Genomic DNA, 19,906 nt, shown 5'->3' with positions numbered 1-19,906 from the left:
AGTAGACACCTTCAAAAGACAGCACTATGAAGCTAACACGGGTGGGGGAAGAAAATTGCAGGGAATATAAGGCACAGAAAAAATAGTCCTGTGAATTGTTCTTAATTTATACAATCAATCAGCTATTTTATAGAACAAATCACCCAGCTGTAAATGCATAACCAAGCACTTGAAATAACACCAGCACTTAGATTAAAAAAATTTGCTTGCAACCACACTTACTAAACATACATTCACACAATCAATATCTTTTTCTTTAAGAATGTATTTTAACCATCATGAACCTTAACCAAAGAGAGAGAGAGAGAGAAGGAAAAAGAAACAAAGAAAACCAGCTCTTACAAGCCAGAAAATTACATTATTTATTGAGAATTTCTTGTCAGTAACATACAAGGGAATTATGCAAGGATGGCTTTCCCTGTTTCAAAACAATTGATGTTTAAATTCCTGGCTAGCAATGCCAATCCATTTCCAAACACTTGCATAGGTAAGCTATGAACCTTTCTATAGATGTTTTTCTTATACTTTATACTGCCCTTTGACTTGGTTTTCTCCAAACTATTTTCTCCCACTAGTCAGCATAATTGCAAGATAACATTTCATAGTCTTAGATAACTTTGCCCTTCCCTATACTGTATACACTATCCTCCTTTACTTACAAATTCTCCTTATTCTTCTCTAGCAATGACACACATATTCAATTTAGAAAGATCTGACATCCCTGGCATTATCCGGGACCCTGTTGCCTTGAAGTCTCTTAAGGCTGAACCCTTACTAATTTACATAAAGCAAACCCTTTCACTGCTTAATCTTCATTCCCTTGGTCTTATTTATCATAAGAGCATACAAAACTTGGCAGCCAGAATCTCTCCCAAACACTGGAAAAGGTATTGAATTGTAGCACACCTGTGAGCAGGCAAGATTTAGTCAATAAGCATAAAACTTACATAGTCATGAAAGGCTTTAGCTTCACTCGAGTGTTCACATGTTTCACGTCTTTCTGGAGCTGCACAGTAGAGATCCCAAAACACACTAAGAACAAAAAAGTACATTGCAACCTGTATTTTAGATGTATCTGTACGATGCAAAACATCCTCACAAAATATAATGGATTATGGCTACTGCAGTACGTATTGCTTCAGACTAAGGTTTGTGCAATCAGTATTCTTTTATAACAAACTGCTGGAGTTCTGTATACTTCCTATACACAAGTACAATATACGGTATGAATGCAATGAAAATAACTAAACTAACCTTACTGCTATATAAATTAGACTGCAGGCCACTTACTTGTTTTAACTTAGTATTGTGTTATTGTGCTATGTGAATATTCAAAGATTCTTTGGTATGATTTAAGGACAACACCAAATCCAAGTGCTGAAACACAACAACATCTCCATGCTGCTTTTAAATTAAATTAAATTAAAGCAACCACTCGATAAGCATATACACAAACCAGAGCTGTTTAACACAATTGATATGGGTAGTGCTTTGACACCAGAATGAGCTTAACATGTTTTGTAAAACTCTTTAACAATTTCAGTCTGGAACTGTAAAATACAACAATTCTCCTCCGTGGCTTACATAAAACCAACGGATATACCTGCTAGGCAAGTTCAGTCTTCAGACAGTCATGTACTTCAGCCATGAAGTATGCAATTATCAGTTCTCTCTGTGCTCTCTCTCTCTCCCCTCTTTCACACAACCACTTCATATCCTACAACTTTTCCTACATCCCTAATATGTTAAAAGAAAAGAAACTGTTATCTAATCATGATTAAGAAAATATACAATCTTTCCATATATAGTTCTCTTCAATCACAGCATCATTATGACTACAAGAATAAACTTTGCTTCTGCAACCCTACTGACTGAACCAGGGCACTGGGAATAACCACCATTTTGATGTAGAGAATGATAATACAATGGTGCCTCGCTTGCTGATCGCTCTGTTGAGCGATGAAATCGCTTAGCGATGGGGTTTTGGCCATCGCCAGAGCGATCACTTAGCAATGGCCCCTATGGGGGGGGGGGGAAATCGCTTTGTGATGATCGCGGGGAAGCGATCACTGCAAAGCCATTTTCGGCCAGCTGACCAGCGGCTTCAAAATGGCCGCTGGAAAACAAAATGGCCACCCGCTGTGTTGCCTCGCTTTAGAGGCACCGAAAATAGCCGCCACATTGGAGGATTTTCACTTACGGTTAGTTCGGAAGCCCATAGGAATGCATTAAACAAGTTTTAATGCATTTCTATGGGCTTTTAAAAATCGCTTAGCGACGTTTTTTCCGGAACGGATTAACGTCGCTAAGCGAGGCACCACTGTATACTTTGAAAGTAAAAGTAAGTAAATGTGAATAGTAGCCATGTACAGGCTCAGCCAACCATCCCTGAAGCACAACATTCAAAAACGATAGAAAGGAAGGATATTGCTGTAAGAAATATCATTAGAAAACTTGTGCTGGTAGGGATGCTGATGCTAGGACTCTTCTTTCTGCCCCATCACCTGCCATTCTCTGGGTGACCAGAGGTGGATGGGGCTTGGCTGTGATATTTTGTCCAAAGGTCCAGCCCTAGCTGTACCTCAGTTTAAAACACAGAAAGAGAGAATGCTGGTGGAACATGACTTCAATCAAACTTTGATGTGTTTCACGTTTTAGGTAAGGCTTCTTTTTGAAAAAGATGGTTATCTACAGCAAGGTCACATGTACAAATGAATGTGTTTGTCTTATGCTTTCTTCTGTTTTGGTCACGTGATATATTAAAAAAACATGTACATATAATTTTATAGTCTTTATTAAGCAAAGAAAAATGCAAAACTAAAACAATAGATTCTAATTAGAGAAAAACAACTTTCATGTTGTGATCAAGTACCTTGTGAGTAGCTAGTTTTATCAGGATTGGGTCATGCCCTCAAGTTATAAAAAGATTCTATAGTGGTAATCAGAGACGCTCTGATGCATACTCTTTGCTCCTGCACACAGCTTCCTCATTCATGTCAACAACAGCTGTCCCACAGTGGGATGTGCTTACACAGTTATTCCCCCATTTCTCCTTTCTTAAATATTTATGCTTCTGTGGACACATGAAGCATCCATGCACATGAGGAGCTACCCAAGTGGGATGGCTGTTTTGTGTGTGTTTAATCTGAAATAAAAGAAATGTCAAACCTGGTTATGATGTCAGTCATTCCTTGAGACCTCATAATGAATAGCCAGTGGTCAGATGAATATAGATTTCAATGTACATGTCAATTTCAATAGGTGGGGGTGGGTTGGGAGAAAAAGGCAAAGAGAAAGACTCCGTATTTGAAAATCTGAATTATCAGCCTTTCCTAAAAAGAAACTAAGGGAGACCAACTGAAGCAATAACTTTGCAACTTAATTATACTGTCCATATCCACTTTTCTTCCACTGATTTGCAACAGCACCTGGTTACATCTGACAATCATCAGATGTTTTAACAGGCTTAACATTATAATAAGAAGTAAAACAAATATCTTTGAAATCAGGGAACACTTACCACCACCAAGAGTGTAAAAATCCAGGGGGTTCACCCAATGTGATGTTTTTTTCCCATCTTATCTAAAATAAGCATAAATAAAGTTAAGGCATTTTACTCATCTAGGTAAACAATATTAAAATCTGCAAAAATTCCGAAAGAATCTACAATAATATCTGTTAGTCTTTCTCATAATTTCTTCCTGTTGCATTACTACAGGGGTGGGCAATTAATTTCTATAAGGGGGCCACATGAAAAATCTGAACTGTATGCGGGGGCCCAACTAACTTTACTTAAAAATAAAATGAAACAGTGATGTTATGATTGTTTTTATTTTAAACTTGTTCACAAATACTAAATAAGCTTTTTGTGGTATGTTAAAGATAAGCAACGGATCAACTTTAGACAAAAGGCTATAAATGGTTTTGATGTCCAAAACTGTCTGCGGGCCGGACAGGAGCGGCTCGCGGGCCATATGTGGCCCTCGGGCTGCACTTTGCCCAGGTCTGCATTACTAGGAGACTTTAATTAGTTCAGATTATAAGAACAAGAAATGAACTCTATTAGATTAGATCAAAAGGTTAATCTAACCTAGCAATCTGTTGTAAGAGAGCCATGACAGCTAACCACAGTGTAACTGAATTACAGAGTTACAGCTGTCATCACTCTGTCCTATAGAATTCTGTGATTTGTAATTTGTGGACATGCTACAAATTCTTTGCTGTATGTAATTCAGGGGAATTCATAAGATACCTATGTACAAAGGTTCATAGCACCTACCTAAAATCAATGCTAAATACAGTGGTGCCTCGCTTAATGGGCGCCCCGTTTAACGGCGAGTCCGCATAGCGACAAATTTTTTGCCATCGTTTTTGCGATCGCATTGCGATGTTTCTAATGGGAAAAAATTGCTTTGTGATGATTGGTAAGCTGTTCGTTTACCGATTTTCACATAACATGATTTCCCAACAGCTGATCGGTGGTTCCAAAATGGCCACCGGGTAAAATAAATGGCTGTCCGCTGTGTTTTCGTCCAGATTCCTCACTTACCGGGCAGCGAAAATGGCGGCCGTATGGAGGATTTTCGCATAAAGGTGAGTTTTTTGCCCATAGGAACGCATTAAACGGGTTTTAATGCATTCCTATGGGCTTTTTTATTTCGCATAGCGAATCCGTATAGCGACGATTTTGGCTGCACGGATTATCGTCGCTATGCGGGGCACCACTGTATGTCTTTTACTCCCAGGTCTCACTCATGTTATTTTGTCACCTAAGGCAAAAAGTCGCACCAGTACTGTTTCACGTACAGAAAGCTCAATCCTTCAACCTCTTGTTACCAGTTCCTGCTGGCATCTACTGCCCGAAGCAGCTGCCTCATTCTGCCTTATGACAAGGCCTAATTTGTATAATCTCTCTTTTATTTATTTATTTAAAATATTTTTAACCTGCCTTTCTCCTAAAAAGGACCCAAGGCAGCTTACATAATTAAAAACACAGTATTAAAAACTAAAAATTGTCATCATCATCTTAGAACTGTAGAGCTGGAAGGGATCCTATGGATCATCAAATCCAAGGAGGCGCAGTGGGGAATCAAACTCCTAATCAGATGCCTAAGCCACTGAGCTATCCAGCAATTCATATTAGAACAGAGTCACTTCACTGGGAGAAAAGCAGAATATAAATGCAATGAATGAACAAATGAATTAAAGGAAGGAAGAATCAAGGTCTCTAGCAACAAAATATAAATCACCCTGTTTATTGTCTCCTAGACAGTCAGTCGCTAAGGAAAAGTCTGCCTGAAGAGAAAGGTCTTTGCCTGCTTGTTCACAAGAAGGACAGCAAAAAGAGGGGCAGCCTGGCCTCCTGTGGGAGGGAGTGCCAGAGCCTCGGAGCATTATTAATGAGCACTGCAGGATCACTTTGATCTCTGCATTCTCCCTTCATGCTAAGCCCCGCGGGGCTTAGTAAAAGGAGGCGGAAAGGGATCAAAGCTATCCCACGAATGCATGATCGTTTTGATCCCTTTCCCCCTTATACAGCCATGGGATTGCTTTGAGCCTTTCTCTCTGCCTTTGCTAAGCCCCATGAGACTTAGTAAGCAGAGGGGAAAGCAACGATCAAAGCCACCCTGCAGCGCTTTGATCCCTGCTTTCCTTTTGCTAAAGCTTAACAAGTGGAGGGGAAAACAGGGATCAAAGCCCTGCAGGATCACTTTGATCCTTGCTTTCCCCTCCAGTCTTGTTTTTTTTTTCCTCCTCAGCTTACTTCCATGTATAAGACGACCCTCAAATTTTAGGGTCAAAAGATTTTAGTCAAAAGATTTTAGACAAAAGTATAGTCTTATGCATGGAAAAATACAGTATGTATCTGGCTGCAGAGCCAGAGTGTGGGAGTTCAGTTCCCCACTGTGTAACCCACAAAAGCCAGTTTGTGTGGCCTTGGGCAAGCTATATAGTTCAAGGGTAACCCAAAAAGAAGGGAATAGTAAACCATTCCTGAGTACTCATTACTTGAGAAATCCTGAAAGGAGTCATCACAAGTCAGGTATGTTTATTAATAATAACTCTGTGACTTGACAGCATACAATTACTGTATTATTAATAAAGATATCACCTGCCTTTGCTTTTCTACAAGTTTGTTTGGTTTCTTTTCTGGCATTGTTGTGAAGTAGTCTTGTGTTCTACTTCAAATAACAACTTCATTTTTTTAAAGGCGTACACAATATGTCTTCCCCTTACAAAAAACATTTTTCTTAGTTTATGTTTATTCTCAAGAACACATTCATACCTAAACACTATGGGGACCTAACCACTATGGGGATTTTTCTCAGATTATACTGAAAGACAGACATATACAAAAGTTGTACCACTCCCCAATGCAAGTGACAACACCTATTCTGAGAGTGGGGAGAGCCTTTATGACATCAGATAATACTGGAGATATACTAACAAGTGTTTGATTACTCTGGGCAATGGGGATTTTATGCGCTGAGGGATGGCTTTTTCCAAAATGTTTAAATCAGATTATCGGTGGGAGATATAAGGAAATGGCCGGCCACCCTACCAGATGGTGCAATTGTTCATCTGGAGAAAAAGTCAAAGGGGGGGGAGTACAGGCCTCAGACCTCTGGGAAGTTGCCTACCTCCAATATAAAATGAGAAAAGTCAACATGTCTCTCTTCTTAAAAGCCTATCTACTAATTTTATTATAATAATTACAGTGGTGTCTCGACTTACAAACTTAATTGGTTCTGGAACTCCAGTCATAACTCGAAATGGTCGTAAGTTGAAGCACCATTTCTCATAGGAATGCACTGAAATGCAATTAATCCATTCCAACCGAAGGGGAAAAAATCAGACAAAAAACTACAGCACTGCAAGACCCATCAGAAACGTGATTAATCCATTCCAGCCGAAGGGGGGGGGGAAAGAAAAGCAAACAAACAGTGCAAGACCTTTTGGAAATGCAAAAAAAGCAAAGCAAAAAGCAAATAAACCATGCAAGACCCTTCGGAAATGCAAAAAAAGCAAAGCAGAAAGCAAACAAACCATGCAAGACCCTTCAGAAATGCAAAAAAAAAAAAAAAAAAAGCAAAACAGAAAGCAAACAAACCATGCAAGACCTTTCGGAAATGCAAAAAGAGCAAAGCAGAAAGCAAACAAACCATGCAAGACCCATCAAAAATGGGGAAAAAAAACTCAACAAGCAAACAAACCCTGCAAGACCAATTGGAAATGGGGGGGGGGGGATGACCAAAAAACAAACAAACCTGCAAAACCCACTGGAAATGGGGAAAAACCCCCAAAAAACAAGCAAACCCTTCAAGACCCATCACAGCTTAGAAACATAATCCCACCACCCAGCCAAAACCCACGCTGCAAAACCCACCCAGAACAGTTTTTAAAAAGGAGAAAGCAGCACATTACCAGGCAGTCCGAAGCCGCCTCTGATCGCACACTCTCTAACTGCTGGGGTGAAAGATCTACAAAGAAGCAGCCTCTTCACCACCAATTAGCAATTTGAATTCCCTGCCTTTTTTTTTCCCTTGCCTTTTTCTGGTTGTAACTCGAAGCTCCGGTCGCAAGTAGAAGTAAAATATTGTGGCCGGAGCTGGTCGTAACTCTAAATGGTCATATGTCGGGACATTTGTAAGTCAAGGAACCACTATAGTTTATTTGTTTCATAATTTGTAAGTACATTATGCTTGAGTTACTTTTATATAACCACACGTAACAAGTATAACTTGACTCTACAGAATGAGACGTGACCCAAGAAAGGAAGCACAAACTAGCAACTACAATAAAAAGTTGTAGAAAATATTGTGGCTGCTATAATATGCAATTCCTTTTGTCCCTGTCCATCAGCTTTAAATAAAAGGTCATCAAGACATTTCTGCCAGCCGTAACATGGTTTCTAAGGTATATGAGATGTTCAAGGAGTGGTTTACTAATATCCCCCTCCCCTGTGATATTCCATGATTGAGTAGAGATCTGAACCTGGGTCTCCTGAATCCCAGTTCAACACTATCCATCATACCACATCAGCAAAGAAACATTGACGATATAGTGATGCATCGCAAGACAAATGCCTCACACAACAAAAAACTCGCAAGATGAAAGCGTTTTGCGATTTTTTTGTGACTCGCAATATGAATTTTTCTATGGCCGTGCTTCAAAAAATGAATCCCCCCCCCTTTTTTTGTTTTAAATCGCACAAACGGTAGTACCATGTTTCGCAAGACAAAATTTTCGCAATACGACACGACTCGCGGAACGAATTAATTTTGTCTTGCGGGGCATCACTGTATAGCAATTTCATGTTATGGAACAAGTAATGGTTGGTAATTCCCATCATTATTGTTTGAAATATAAACTTAACTCCTTTTTAACATGTGTAAACATGGGTATCTACAATGTTGAAAGACATAAAAATCATAGGAAACGTACCTCTGATAAAAATGTCTGCGCAGATTTCTGTGCTCCTACATGGAGCAGATATTCATATACATATAGTGCTAACCTGAAAACAGAAACAAAATCACTATTGAAACAAAAGTAATTGTCTAATTTTTATATGGTATGCAGACTGAAGCACTAAATAAGAGAAGGAAATATTCTAAAATGGAATACATTCTGTTTCATCCAGACCCCCAACTTGCATATATGTGAAGAAAAATTATGTTAAAGCTAAAAATGCTCTTCTACATAACCTGAGTCCATCAATAGTTTATTATATTGGACATATGCCAAGCTGGATATCAATTCAGTTATATTAGTCTATATTTATACACACAAGCACTGCTTACAGTAAACAATACAACATGTCTATAATTACAGCACTAGTGAACACTGCAGAACAACAGCCCTGAACATGAAAACTCATGCACTCTAAGTACTTTTCTGTGGTTTTGCTTCTAACATTAACAATCCAGAGTTATGAAGTATAAATGAACATTTGCAGTGAGCATGATGAGACTAAATCTAGTCAAGACAAATCTGTTAAATAAGAGTAGCAGGAGAGAGAGAGAGAGAGAGAAATCAAAATACACTGTGAACAAAATTCACTCACACAATCAGACACCCTTTTCTATTTCAACTCCATGGTTCTCTTGGATCAATGTTAGACCAGTCAGAAAAAAAGATATGACGACTCAGAGGCTCACTTCCAATACAACAACAAACATCGTTTGATGTTACAAGGATAAATTGTTACAAAACTAAAACTCACTTGTGAAGAAGGACCAATTCTTGTTTATTCTCAACAAGTTTCCTGTTTCATCTGAACTGCACATGATATGGCTGCTAAAAGCCAGTTTTAGCAAAATAGCAAGTCAAGATCCTGGAATATTATCTAGGTGTGAATTGTTAATACCATACAGCAGTGGTCTCTAACCTTTTCCCAACTGTGGACTGGTTGGGGGGGCGTGGCACTCTTGCGGGGGTGTGGCATGCCTGCAGGGGGGCAGAGTGCACATGCTTATACAAGTCACTCTCTTCCATATACAGTGGCGCCTCGCTTAACGATTGCCCCACATTATGACAAAATCGCTGTTCGACGATCTTTTTGCGATCGCAATTACTATCGCAAAACGATGATCTAAATAGGGTTTTTTTGCTTTGCGATGATCAGTTCCCTGCTTCGGGAACCGATTCTTCACAAAATGATGTTTTTTTAAACAGCTGATTGGCAGTTTCAAAATGGCTGCCGGGTGCTTAAAATGGCTCCCTGCTGTGTTTAGGGACAGATTCCTCGCTATAAAGGCAGCGAAAATAGCCGTCGTATGGAGCAGTGGTTCTTAACCTTTGTTACTCGGATGCTTTTGAACTGCAACTCCCAGAAACCCCAGTCAGGACAGCTGGTGGTGAAGGCTTCTGGGAGTTGCAGTCCAAAACTCCTGAGTAACCCAAGGTTAAGAACCACTGGTATGGAGGATCTTCGCTGGACGGTGAGGTTTTACCCCACTGGAACACACTGAACAGGTTTTAATGCGTTTCAGTGGGATTTTTATTTTCGTTTTACGATGTTTTTGCTTAATGGCAATTTTCCTGGAACGGATTATCGTCATTAAGCGAGGCACCACTGTACTGAAAAAAGAGAAAACTGTGCTTTAACATAAATCAGAAATGAAAGCTTTAATACACTACTGACATACAACGTACTGCACTCCAGCCTTATCCGAATCCATTTCCAAACTGTCACTTTTCAATCCAGCAGCAGGGCTACTTTTGGGGCCAGGCTGAAGCAATTTCTTCAGATAGAAGGGTCACTTTAAGGGAGATCGCTTTCAGCAAAGCAACCCTTTCCAATGTGATTGGACATGTGTCTTTCCTGCCATCTAATCACACCCTAAGGCTCATGCCACCTATTGTCCATAATAACAAACTATAATTTATTGTTACATCAGAATCAGGCCAGTATACAGTATAGTATACATATGATCTCTATATGTTCTCATATTTTTGTTACGCTATTAGATTTATACTGGCCTGGTTCTGATATAACAATAAATCATGGTTTGTTGTTACAGGCTGGAAATGGCATGAGCCTTAGGAATATGCTTTCTGAGTATGTTGTTTAGCTGGCTGGACAGCTCAGTGGTTTAGTTATCTTGCTATGGAGCCACAGGCTGGGAGTTTGATTCCCCACTATACCTCCTAGAACAGCCAACCTGTGTAGCCATGGCAAACTGCACAATCCCAGGATGCTCTCAGAAGTAGGGAATGGAAAATCATTTCTGAGTATTCTTTACCTAGAAAACATTGGAAAGGGTTGCTATAAGCTGGAATCAACCTGACAGCATGGAATTGTTATACAGTACCGTATTATATGTCCTCACAGAAGTTAAATTCCATTTATTTCTAATTATGCACACAATTCAAATTATAATGATCTGTAAGTATTGTTAAATAAAGCAAAGATATTTGTGTCTGAATGGTAATGAGAGGTCTTCTGGATCTAGCTACAGGCATAGATTTGTCACATATATGGAAAGGTGCACAATGTCTTTCTCTTATGCAATTAATGTTCCTCTAACAGCTGCATAAGAGGAATAAGTCAAGTACTTCCCCATCTGGAAATACATAAAACAACCTGGCAATTTTTACATGAGGTTCTTCCATTTTTATATTTTAAAAAAGGCAAGAAAATTTAGGTCTATGTGATGAAATAGAATTTTTATGCTAATGCAGCATAAAGAACTGCAACATTTAACATACGTACCAGTTCAAGCATGTACATAGTGTAAACACTAGTAAGCCAATTAATCAAAACTAGAAACGCTTTTTTAAAAGAAAAATCAGCATGCATCAATGGCCTGATAAAATTTCTGATAACATTTCATGTTATCATGATAAAATTTCATGTTATCAGAGTTCCAGTCCCAAAAGCTATGGTACAGCTTATCTCATTCTTACTCCCTCCCCATTCATTGCAAATGGGACTAATCTTTGAGAGAGTAGTTCATTTGCTTGTCCAATTTGTGATTCTGAATGATCATTTGACTTCAAGATACATAATAAAATACTCTGTTGGGAATATGTTTTAAAATAATGTAAATAAGAACTAGAAACCACTTATAGGAGTAATTTGGGATACAGCGTACTTGCCTGTCACTGTCGATACCCAGGCAACCAGCAAGAGACACAAGGTATTATTAACAACAAATAAAAAGATATCCTGAAATCCTGTTTGCACAGTTTATGCCATCTATGGCTGATATTGTGAGCTGGGACAATTTTTTTTTTTTTTTTGGAAATTAAACTATTTCCTGAAATTGCAACCACCAATAAAGTAATTAATAACTTCCTCCAGTCATGTGCTCCCAAGTTTCCCAATGATTAAAGGGATTATATGGGAGTAAGAAATATTTAATTTCAGTGAAATCGTTCAGGCTGATGACAGTTATGCATCATAAATTACATGAACAGGATTGTAACCAAAGTAGAAAAACTAAGCAGTCTTTCTACTGATTTTTATAGCAGTGAGATGAACCTGGGTGGAACACGCCTGCAGGATAGAAGACAACAGATTTCCAGTCTTGGAAAAGTTAAGGAGAGCCGCCTCTACTGTCAAGAATGTCTAACGTTTCCATGTTGAAACCTACATACAGTAGTTCCATACAGCAATAAAACAGAACTAAAACTAGTAAAGTTAAATGTACAGACTTATAAATGTAATGAGGTCCATTTATGGGAGAAAGTTGAGATAAAAATCAAATACATAAAAAAAGAGAATAAATGAAGTTATTAAATATATGCAAAAGTACATTTTCCTCATATATGACACTAAAATAAAATCTGCTAAAAATCTTAGTTAGACCAAGTATAGACTTCCGGAGCAAAATGAATGCATTACAAAATACATACCAGTTAAGTAGCAAAGTCCACTATCTCAATTTTAACAGCATATCCATCTTATTTGTATAAACTAACTTTTTATAGGACATTTATAAACATAACACTCTTTTCCTCTAGTACTTCAGAACTGCTGGGTGATGCAACTATTTAAAGTTCATAATTAGTTTTTTTGGATATGCAACCACGGAAGTCTTGCTAAGTTTGTGTGTTTCTTTTTTTATGCTGCAGGTTTTACTTTTCTTTTCACAGAACAATGAGACACATTTTCAAAATGAAGCAGGGCAAAGGCTAATAGTTTTCTCAAAAGAACAAGCTGGTCATCACAAACACTCTTCTCCAACAACACAAGGGGTGACTCTACACATGGACATCACCACATGGGCAATACCGAAATCAGATTTATTATGTTCTCTGCAGCCAAAGATGGAGAAGCTGTATACAGTCAGCAAAAACAAGACCTGTAGGTGATTGTGGCTCTGATCATCAGCTTCATATAGCAAAACTCGAGTTTAAACTGAAGAAAGTAGGAAAAACCACTCAGCTAGTCAGGTTTAAGCTAAACCACATACCTTATGAATACACAGTGGAAGTGAAGAACAGATTTAAGGAACTAGATATGGCGGACAGAGTGCCTGAAGAACTAAGGGAAAAACTAGAGATCTGTTCAAGAAAATTGGAGATATTAAAGGGACATTTTGTGCAAAGATGGACATGATAAAGGACAAAAAATGGTAGGGACCTCACAGAAGCAGAAGACATCAAGAAGAGGTGGCAAGAATATACAGAGGAACTATACCGGAAAGATTTGGATGTCCCGGACAACACAGACAGTGTGGCTGCTGACCGTAAGCCAGACATCCTGGAGAGTGAAGTCAAGTGGGCCTCAGAAAGCATGGCTAACAGCAAGGCCAGTGGAGGTGATGGCATTCCAGTCGAACTATTTAAAATCTTAAAATATGATATTGTTAAGGTGCTACTCAGTATGCCAGCAAGTGTGGAAAACTCAGCAGTGGCCAGAGGATTGGAAAAGAGCAGTCTACATCCCAATCCCAAAGAAGGGCAGTGCCAAAGAATGCTCCAACTACTGAACAATTGCACTCATTTCACACACTAGCAAGGTTATGCTCAAAATCCTACAACGTAGGCTTCAGCAGTATGTGGACCAAGAACTCCCAGAGGTACAAGCTGGATTTCGAAGGGCCAGAGGAACTTCCAAGGCCATGGACCGGGCCCAAGGGTTGGGGACCCCTGCTGTAGACAATCTTGACATTGGTAGTTTCAACATTCAGGCTGCCCTTTGCTATGTAAAATTTCACATAATTTTTCCTGTGCAGCAATATCAGGCAGCTTCCTGGCATTTTGAATTGTAGATACAATCTCACACATCCAGAAACTGGAAGCTTTTTGAAGAACTGAATTTCCTGGCTTTTTAAAACAAAATTTAAGTACAGTATACATACACTACACACAAATTCTAAAAGAAACTTCCCTCATGTAAAATTATCCAGTTCTTCAAGATCCTAGATGATGAGCACATGATCTGTACTATGGTTGCTGGGAGAGGACAGAAGCAAGAACAGCTGGGGTGACCGCAGTCCCTCTGTGCCAAAATATTGCCAAAACTGGCACAGAAAAAGAGCAGACTGTCTGCTAGAGTTTCAACATTATAATTTTGTTGTTTGGGCTGCCCCCATTTGTATAATTGTTTTGCAGAATGCTGATTTGCTCTGCTAGACAAAAATAAATATACAACTTGCAGATTTATGTCACTTCATATATTTTGGATAATTTCATACTTGAAAAAACACTCACAGATGTAAGCAAGCATCCTTCAGTCAGTAAATCTACTACTTTACTTCAGATCTCCAAATGGTGTCCTAACATTCTATGACACCTTGCAGCCTTGAACTCACTATCGATGGCTGGAATTCTACTGCACATTTATTCTGGTGTAATTCAACTGGTGTATATTTCAAAAGCAACTTGACATGTAGGCATTTGCTATTTCACACCAAGTCATGTAAATGCCTATGCTAAATTCTTAACTTGTGGGAATCTGGCACTGAAATTTTTGCTAGGAGACACTGCTTGCAGGCATCATTAACAGGATTCTGGCCATTCTATCTCAAAATCAAATGCAACCTTTCTTTTATTCCACTTACAAGCATGTCACAGCTAACATCTCCCTTACATTCAAGCCAAAAATAGCAGGGTTCTGGCTTACAGTATCTCCAGCTACTTCCATTTACCTGCATTTGGTTGGGCACTTTTCTGAGATTTCACAATAAAAAGTGTTAGGCCACTTATTATGAAATTACTTCAAGCAGTCATTCTAGCCACCTTTCCTGCCCAAACTCCAGACTAATTCCTAGCAATCAATAGTCAGCAATCCCAAATCAATATGATTGCAGCATTGTCACTTTTTAATTTTTGATACCATACATCAGGGGTGGGCAATTCATTTCTATAGGGGGCCACATGAAAAATCTGAACTGTGTTCGGGGGCTGAACAAACTTTACTTAAAAATAAAATGAAACAGTGATGTTATGATTGTTTTTATTTTAAACTTGTTAATCTTCACAAATGCTAAAGAGGTTTTTTTGCAGTATGTTAAAGATAAGCAACTGATCAACTTTAGACAGAAAGCTATAAATGGTTTTGATGTCCGGCGGGCTGGACAGGAGCAGCTCGCGGGCCGTATGTGGCTCTCAGGCCACCCTTTGCCCAGGTCTGCCATACATGCTCTCATTGGTCATTATTTCTAATTCCAATCAAGAGTAGATCCACTGAATCAACTGCTGAATAGTAAATCAACACTAATATAGATCTCACTGAGTCAATGGGTCTATTCCAGTTATGACAAGCAGCAGGATACCAGCCATTGTAATATCTACACACTATCTTTTGAAAAGGGTCAGTCCTCAAATGCAGCCCTTTAATTTCTTGACTCATATCCCAGTATACTTGAGAATATTTGGAGTGTCAGTGCATATTCTCTCATGTATGCTTAGCATAACATGTCCAGGGAGTTAAAGAGGTGCAGGTGAGAAAAAAAGAACCCTCCCCTGTTCTTGTTTGTATGTTCTTCTGCCTTGTCCAGTTCCCTGCCCCCTTGCACAATATTAGGAGGGTGGGGAGAAAACTCATAAAGGACAGAATTCTACTGCTGCTTGCCCAAGATTTGCATAACTTGCCACAACTAATTACTCCTAATTGATGAGGCACACAACCAAGTCACAACCTGGCACCTCATCAAACAGCTACAATTCATGATGGCAAGTTATGCAAACATTAAGTGATCACCAACAGGACTCTAGCCAGCATGAAAAATAAAAAGGATGTTCCTTCCTGGGTATGTCTCTAGGGACTGGTTGGTAGAGGAATTACTGTACTATCTATATTTACCAAGGACTCAAAGTCATTGCTGGCTGAAACACAGAAGTCTCATACCTCTCCACCTTTCTTTGCCATGATATCAAACAAATACTATGTGTACACTGACCTTTATCATTTGCAATCCCAGCATCACCAGTGGGACTACAAGAAGTGACCTGTTTCATGTTTGGAGCAGATAGAGTACAAAATGCTCCCACACAATCTCCAGTTTGCCATAGCAAGAGATCACTCCATTGAAATCAAGGGGTGATTATGCTTGCGTAACTGGACAGAGAAGAGCCTCTGTGCAAATTCCATAAGAGCGAACTACTTCTGCTGACTGTTTTGTAACCACTAGAAATGAAGAGGACACATGTCAGTACATATAACTATGAGCTACTGTACTTAATGACAGCAGGATAGCTAGTCTTTACTGGGCAACCACTATAAAGGATCTTTGCACTTTGGGGAATTTTTTAAATCTTTTAACAAATACGTCTTCCTCGCTGAAATAATTTTCAAAGCAGTGGCTACATCAGTTTGTTTCACCATTTGTAAAATAAACAAAGTGCAGTGACAACTTTAAGACTAAGTGATTTATTGTTGTGTGAGCTTTCATGGATTACAACCCACTTCCTCTTGTCTCAGTAGCTGCTGCATATATATTCATTAGTGGCTGCAAAACTGGCACTCCTCCAGTTGCCAACTCAATCACTGAAACTGATCAGAGAAACTGAACAGAGGGTTGGCTGGAAGTGTGAATGAAAGAGACGACATGGATATTGCTACAACTCCACTCCATTTATTTAATCCTATTTAGGAAATGGCTTAATGAGATGAGGGAACAAGAGGCAGACACTGTGCAGAGAATGCAGTGCTTTTCCATGCACATTATTTTCCTCCGCTACATATATGAAAGACTTTGAGAAGAGCCATAAAAATATTTAAGACACATTATCCAGCTTATGTGTTCACTCCTCTCTCCCATTCATTTCTTCTATGTTACTTTATGTAGCATGACAAAGACAGCAGCAAGCAGATGTATCTGGTCATACCAGCATGCCATTCTAATCCATACAGCTCACCAGATTCCCCACCTGTCCTTCTCCCACCATCCTGGCCACTGACATGCATACAATATACGGAGTGCTAGGGGAAGAGGTGGTGGTCTTTGTGGGTGGTTTTATTTTATTTTTTCCCATTGCAGTTACAGTCTGCCTTTCCTCCAATGAACTCAGAGTAACGTACATGGTTCTTCTTCCTCCCACTTTATCCTCAAAACAAATATGTAAGGCAGGTCAGGATGAGAGATTATAACTGTCCCAAGATTGATCTGAGCACTTCATAACTCAGTAGGAGCAGAAGCTAGATCAAGAATTGCCCAAGTTCTTGGCACTCTAAGCCACTATACCAGTAGTTCCCAACCTTGGGTAACCCAGGTGTACTTGGACTGCAATTTGCAGAAACCTTCACCACCAACTGTGCTGGCCAGAGTTTCTGGGAGTTGCAGTCCACGAATACCTGGATTACCCAAGGATGGGAATCACTGCACTATACAGTGCTATAGCTGCTCTTGTGTGAAGGATGCTGCCTTTTTGATTGGGCTGTCTGCTGAACAAACAGACTGGCAGATTACTCCTTCTCAAACTGACTTGTAAAATGGATAAGATTATTTACGCATTATTAATTTCATAATTATTTCTTCCCCATGGGAGAAACAGTGGCCTTCTGATATCTGTCACAAAAAAGAGTGCCCTCTTACAGCTGTGCAATTAAGCAGGAAGGTGATTTCCTTCTTTGTTCTTAGGGGGATGACCTGTCAAAACCTACAATGCAGAGAAAAGAGTAGCATTGACAGAAGTCAGGGAGGACAGTCCCAATTTCCTGCTGGGGGACTTTTTAGGCTGCTCGGGATTAAAGTGTACTGCTTCTGATTTACGGGATGACTTGGATAATTTCTCTGTTTTAGCATTAGTGGCTTGATAATTTTTTTTAAAAAACCGATGCAAATACATAGAGAAACCCGTGTCTATAACTTTTTTGCTTGTCCTCAAAAGTGAGGGGAAAAACTCATTGGGAATAAAATCTATCACACTTCATTAAAAAGACTGCCAACCATTGCAAGATTCTTTTAAGAAAACAAAAAAGCAGGATTTTTTCATGAATAGCAACATTAGCAAAAAAGAAAAAAAGAGTGGTCTTGTTCACAAATTGCATTTTGTGTAAAGTCATGTACAAGGATTTTAATAAAATAAAGTTTTAGAATTGTTAAATATAAGTTATCCACACACCCCAAAAAAACCCTTCTTTTCTGCAAAACAAAAAAATTCCCAAGTGAAAAAAACATTTGTAATCTCAGCTAGTGGCAAGAAAAATATTTACATTTCCCCTTCTCACTTTATAGGAATAAATAAGTGAAGATTTACATCCCCTGAGAGATATAAGAAAGGAGAAAAAAAAGAAGGGTAAGCCCATGGAAACCTCTGAAGGCAGGAGCAGAAAGCCAACCTGTATAGGGATTTAAAGAGTGCTGTCATATGCTCAGATCAACTAGCATATCTGGCAACAAAATGCTGGATAGAGATGAAGGGATCAAGGCAACGTTAGTGAAGGACAGACTTCAATGAATACAGAAAGCAATGGAAAATATGACCACTACAAGGAGTCTCTGATATACATCCAAATAAGCACCAGGATTTCCCTGATCTTCTTTTCTGAGACTATTTCTTAATGCTGTGGAAACTGTTCCCAATTTAGAGACAAACTTTCACTTCTCAGAAGTAATTTGTTCAAGAAATACAAGACTTAAATTTCCTATCTTATCACCCCCTTTTTAATTAGAAATAATACAAGAAGAGAATAAGCCAGTATTCCCTCAGTTAATGTTAAAAGACAAAGGATTCCCTGCTCCTTTCATGAATCACTATTAAAATCTTATATAAATAATCATGATCATTTGTTTTTAAGCATACACTGGAAAGAGTTAGAAGTTATTTTTATGCTTTTAATACATGGCTGAGGTAGAAGGTTGTAAAGTAAAGGAAACAAGAACATATTCTGAAAGAAAGGATACAGCTTTAATAAGTTTGTATTATTCTTTATTCTTACAAAGGCAACTGTTGAACTAAGGAGCAAAGCCATGCAGCCCAATTGTATCTAGAGTTTTGCAAAAAATATATTGTCTGACCGGTAAGCCTTAAGCAATTGTGCACAGAAGACCACATTTCCCTTATGACAATTGTGATACCAAAATATATTGAAATGGCATGCAAAAAGATCAACCTGAAATGTCAAGTGATAAACTCAATTAGTAATTTTGAAGTTTCATCCAACACCACGTGAAAGTTTCCTTTAGCACTTACAATGCTGTTTCCAGACCCAGAAACAGATAAAAATAGAGGTGTGGTGGTGTTCAAACCAGCAAGTGTCTGGATATCCATTTCTGGTTTTGATTGTTTTGATCTGGAGGAGATTTGGGGAGCCTAAATCTTCCCCCATGCAAAAAGTACACAACAAACACTGAGTAAAGGCTCAGAAGAATTTGTAAAAAATGAAGAGAGAAACATCCAAGGGGTGGTAGTGGTAGTAGTAGTAGTAGTAGTAGTAGTAGTAGTAGTAGTAGTAGTAGTAGTAGTAGTAGTAGTAGTAGTAATAATAATAATAATAATAATAATAATAATAATAATAATAATAATAATAATAATAATAATAATAATACCGTATTTCCCGGCGTATAAGACGACTGGGAGTATAAAACGACACTCCCCTCCCCCAACATTTCCACTCAAAATACAGAGTTTGTATATTTCTGAAGGGAAATGGTGGGAGTTTAGAAAGATAAAAGAGCGACACCAAAGAGTGATGCAATTTACTTTCATCAGCCATACAGGATTCAACGAAGGCAGTCATCTATGCCACCTTGAGCGTATTAAAGGAGAGGCGGGGCACAAAGGTAACCAACTTTTTGAAGGCCTGTTCCATAGCCCTACAAGCGACAGGCCCTTTCGGGGCAGGCCAGGCTCTGCTGCAGTGCCGGTGGCGGCTGCCTGGGGCTCTGCCCGAGCCCGCCCTGGAAGTTCATGGCTGGCGACGAGGCCCAAGGAGAGCGAGGAGGAGGGGAAGTGGCCGGGTGGGCGGCGGCAGCGGAAGAGGGCGAGGAGGAGGGGAAGCGGCTGG

At 39.1% G+C, this 19,906-nt stretch overlaps 1 protein-coding gene across 18 annotated transcripts in view; it reads right to left on the bottom strand.

The window, feature by feature from the left end:
- Positions 1-19,906, bottom strand: part of SSBP2 (single stranded DNA binding protein 2) — a 164,683-nt gene that overhangs the window by 96,395 nt on the left and 48,382 nt on the right. For 12 of the 18 annotated variants that reach the window (XM_072992595.2, XM_072992593.2, XM_078386394.1 and 9 more), the window contains exons 2-4: positions 8,446-8,518; positions 3,521-3,582; positions 948-1,032 (exon numbers count right to left, since the gene is read on the bottom strand). The exons of 2 other annotated variants lie outside the window; for them this stretch is intronic. In XM_072992595.2, coding sequence (XP_072848696.2) covers positions 948-1,032; positions 3,521-3,582; positions 8,446-8,518 — 220 coding nt within the window. The remainder of the gene's footprint in view (positions 1-947; positions 1,033-3,520; positions 3,583-8,445; positions 8,519-19,906) is intronic. 4 more of the 18 variants (XM_078386402.1, XM_078386398.1, XM_078386395.1 and 1 more) reach the window with 1 other exon arrangement.

The sequence above is a fragment of the Pogona vitticeps genome, chromosome 2, assembly GCF_051106095.1.
Source record: "Pogona vitticeps strain Pit_001003342236 chromosome 2, PviZW2.1, whole genome shotgun sequence".
In the NCBI taxonomy this organism is placed as follows: Eukaryota; Metazoa; Chordata; class Lepidosauria; order Squamata; family Agamidae; genus Pogona; species Pogona vitticeps.
The sequence above is the reverse complement of the archived record's forward strand: the minus strand, read 5'-3'. Positions and strand labels throughout refer to the sequence as shown.